The sequence below is a fragment of the Onychostruthus taczanowskii genome, unplaced genomic scaffold (assembly GCF_017590055.1).
Source record: "Onychostruthus taczanowskii isolate IOZ18803 unplaced genomic scaffold, ASM1759005v1 scaffold19, whole genome shotgun sequence".
Classification (NCBI taxonomy): Eukaryota; Metazoa; Chordata; class Aves; order Passeriformes; family Passeridae; genus Onychostruthus; species Onychostruthus taczanowskii.
This window is the reverse complement of record NW_024499128.1, coordinates 7933197-7936293: the sequence shown is the minus strand read 5'-3', so window position 1 is coordinate 7936293 and position 3097 is coordinate 7933197. Positions and strand designations below refer to the sequence as shown.

General features: G+C 48.5%; 1 protein-coding gene across 1 annotated transcript; it reads right to left on the bottom strand.

The window, feature by feature from the left end:
- Nucleotides 1–557: 557 nt before the first annotated feature.
- On the bottom strand, nt 558–2472 carry FOXL3 (forkhead box L3). Its single transcript, XM_041401990.1, has 3 exons — nt 2366–2472; nt 1392–1560; nt 558–1040 (listed from the first exon to the last, which is right to left on the bottom strand). The coding sequence occupies exons 1-3, from the start codon at nt 2470–2472 to the stop codon at nt 558–560; spliced, it is 759 nt and encodes a 252-aa protein (XP_041257924.1).
- Between the last annotated feature and the right edge of the window lie 625 nt (nt 2473–3097).

The following is a 3097-nucleotide window of genomic DNA, read 5'->3' as shown; positions in this document are numbered from 1 at the left end:
TGAAATAAGATGTTAAAAGAAAAAAATCAGGGAAGACAGGGCGATTTTCTATAATTTCCTTTTAAGAAACAAATTTCCACCCCCTCGCCCCCCTACATTCCCAGCCAGTGTAAGTCAACAGAATTACACTGTTTTAGATCAGCTTAAGTTCTGACCTATATACTCCAGTGGAGTTAATCCTAATTTCCACCACTGAAAGTGGGATCAAATTCACTTTGTCTTTAATAAAGCAGTGGATGATAAGCAAGTCTCTTCTCCGTCAGATTCTGCTTGAGAAAGGAAATTCTTTGTGGTGCTAAATGATGTCCCAGACAGTTTAGAAAATAAAGCTAGAATTTCATAAATTTCAGCATGGTGAAAACCGATATTGGTAACAGCTATTTATGCTTTAATCTTAGCAAAGTTCCTTGGGTACAGGCAGGGCATCAGCTGGTGAGTCTGTAACCCTTTCTGAGCACTGCTTGGGAGGAAAACGAGGAGGCAGGCAGCTGATTTTCAGTGACATGAGGCTGCTGAACACACTGTGACTCAGACTTTGTTACCACTAATAAATAACATCACATTGTCCAGAACTGGAGATTAATATGTGGGGCCTCCAGTAGGTGATATTTACTTTCTTGCATGTTATACTGAGATCTCAGGACAGGCAAAGGGTCGGGGGCTGAGAGGATGTAATCGATGCTAAATTTGATTTCAGAATCCGATTTTGCCAAGGAGGAATTGCTTAGGTTCTGCCTGTTGGTCACGCTGTTTGGAGCAAACCCACAAGGCTCCAGAAGTTTTGGGCCCGGTTCAATTCTTTCATGTTTACTTTCAGAAGAGGAAACGTTGTTCAAAGCAGAGTCCACAGAAGAGGTATTGGGGGACGAAGGACTTTTCACTCTGCCCGGTCTCTGCTCCTTGTGCTCCCTTTTCACATTCCTCCTCCTCCGTCTTCTCCTGTAATTCCCATTTTCAAAGAGATCCAGCATGGATTCGCATCCTGCTGCAAAGCTCCAATAGTTTCCTTTCCCCTTCTCATTCCCTTCTGTTCTGGGAACCTGTATTTATTTAAAGGCAGTTCAGTGTTTGTATGTGTTACAGATGCTGCTGTTTAGCATCTGCATTCATTTACATTTAAGAATGGTGTAAACACATATGACAAGACTTTTAAGCCTATTCTCTGTCATTATATGAGTAAGACGTAAGCCCCATCCTCTTCAATTTGTTATCTATTAACATACATCAGACAAGGATATATTCCTTATCTCTGTAATTGACAACTCAGAGGGATTTTAAGTGATTTGCAGCTCAGCTGTTTGTTTCCCTTCTTTCCTAGTGATGAGATTATTGCTGCCTATATTTTTTAGCCATGCACAGTGTGTATGTAAATACACAGTAACTGATCTTACCTTCACAAAACAACTGTTAAGCGATAAGTTATGTCGGATGGAGTTCTGCCAGGCTCTTTGATTTGATCTGTAGTAAGGAAATTTCTTCATTATAAAGTCATAAATGCCAGAGAGGGTGACTTTATTTGAAGGGCTTTGCTGGATGGCCATTGCAATTAAGGCAATGTAGCTGGAAAAAGGAAAACTTGCTGTTACACCATCACCCTACTCACAACTCAGCTTTTAGGACCACATGGGTACATGTGTGCCTGTATCCTTCCAAAATTCCCCCGGTGCATCTGTGCCTTGACCCGAGGTGTCCCAGGGAGAAGTCCTGAGTGTGGTCACTGCCTGTGCTGCACGAGCCCCAGGTGACACAGCGGGGTCACTGCCAGGCACTGAGTCCTCAGGGCTGCCTGCCCTGGCACTCAGTGCAAAGGACAGGACCCTCTACAGCTCCCTCCGAAAAGTTTCCCGGGGTCACTGCCAGGCACTGAGTCCTCAGGGCTGCCTGCCCTGGCACTCAGTTGCAGAGGACAGGACCCTCTGCAGCTCCCTCCGAAAAGTTTCCTTGAGCAGGAAGGCTGCAGTGAGGCAGAGTCACTGTCACAGGAGACCACCCCTGCTCATGGAAAGGACCCTGGGTGTCCCTGTGAACGCCGTGCCTCTCCCCAGCACACCAGGGTTTTCTGCATCCAATTCACCCCCTGGCACAGTGAAACATTTAATTCCCTTCTCCCAGGGGTCCTGGAGGTTGGAGACTGAGATCTGGAGGCTTAAGGGCATGCCAGAGTTGCTGTGACCCCTCATGGGAGGAAACAAATCATGAACACTTCACAGACAGAAAGGGGGGAAACCTGCCCACTGCAGTGCCTGCAGCAGGGCCAGACCCACTGCATACACCTGGCCCCTGCTTCCCTGGGAGCTGAGATCCCACCAGCCCAGAGCTCAGAAACCTCACAGAGACAGGGGGACTTGGAAAAACTTCATCTTACCTGTACGCTGGTCTGGTGAATTTTTTCTCTTCGTCAGAGCTACAGGTAGGATAATCATCCCCATCATAATTGAAGCAGTTATAGGGGTACTGCGTGTTGTCAAACATCGTCCTGCTCCTTGCTCAGCTCCTGTGGAGTGAGAGAGATGGAGTGATGTTTCTCAGAGCTTGGACTCCCTCCTCCCTTCTTCCCTCCCCTCTGTCTGTCTCATTCCCTCTCTCCCCCCTCCTCACACTCCCTCTCCTCCGTGCACACACACTCTCCGTGATGGGGTGGGGATTGTTTTTGCAGTTCTCTCGTCCCAGGCAGCCCGTCTGTTCGGATATTATTTTTTTGGGGGATGTGTGTTATTGCTGTCCCTGCAGTTGTCCCCAGCAGTGGGGTGGCACGGGCAGGCTGGGGGGGGGGGCTGGTGGAGCCGGGAATTTTGGGGCGAGCCTCCGGAGCGGGATGTGCGGTGCCGGTAGCCGCGCTCGGCTCGCTGGGTGGTCCCGGCTGGAGAGGGGCCAGCGCTCCCCCGCCACATCCACAACGTGACAAAGGCAAGCAGCATGATGTTAATAAATCATGCTTCAAGGTCTCCACTTGGAAATTAAACTTTGAGAACGGAGTGCAGCTCCCCACAGCCCCCGAGTGCTCCCCCTCTGGATTTATTCTCTCCCCAGCGGAGCAGGGTGGCTTTTCTTAATTATTTATTTTTAGAAAACCGACGTACAATAAACAGACGTTCCA

What these genes read in the sequence shown, in the direction of transcription:
- FOXL3 (XM_041401990.1), bottom strand. Translation starts at nt 2,472, where the DNA reads ATGTTTGACAACACGCAGTACCCCTATAACTGCTTCAATTATGATGGG. An exon ending in TTCACCAGACCAGCGTACAG is followed by an intron (nt 1,561 to 2,365) that starts GTAAGATGAAGT and finishes TCCTTTTTCCAG; the next exon opens with CTACATTGCCTTAATTGCAA. An exon ending in TTAACAGTTGTTTTGTGAAG is followed by an intron (nt 1,041 to 1,391) that starts GTAAGATCAGTT and finishes AAATAAATACAG; the next exon opens with GTTCCCAGAACAGAAGGGAA.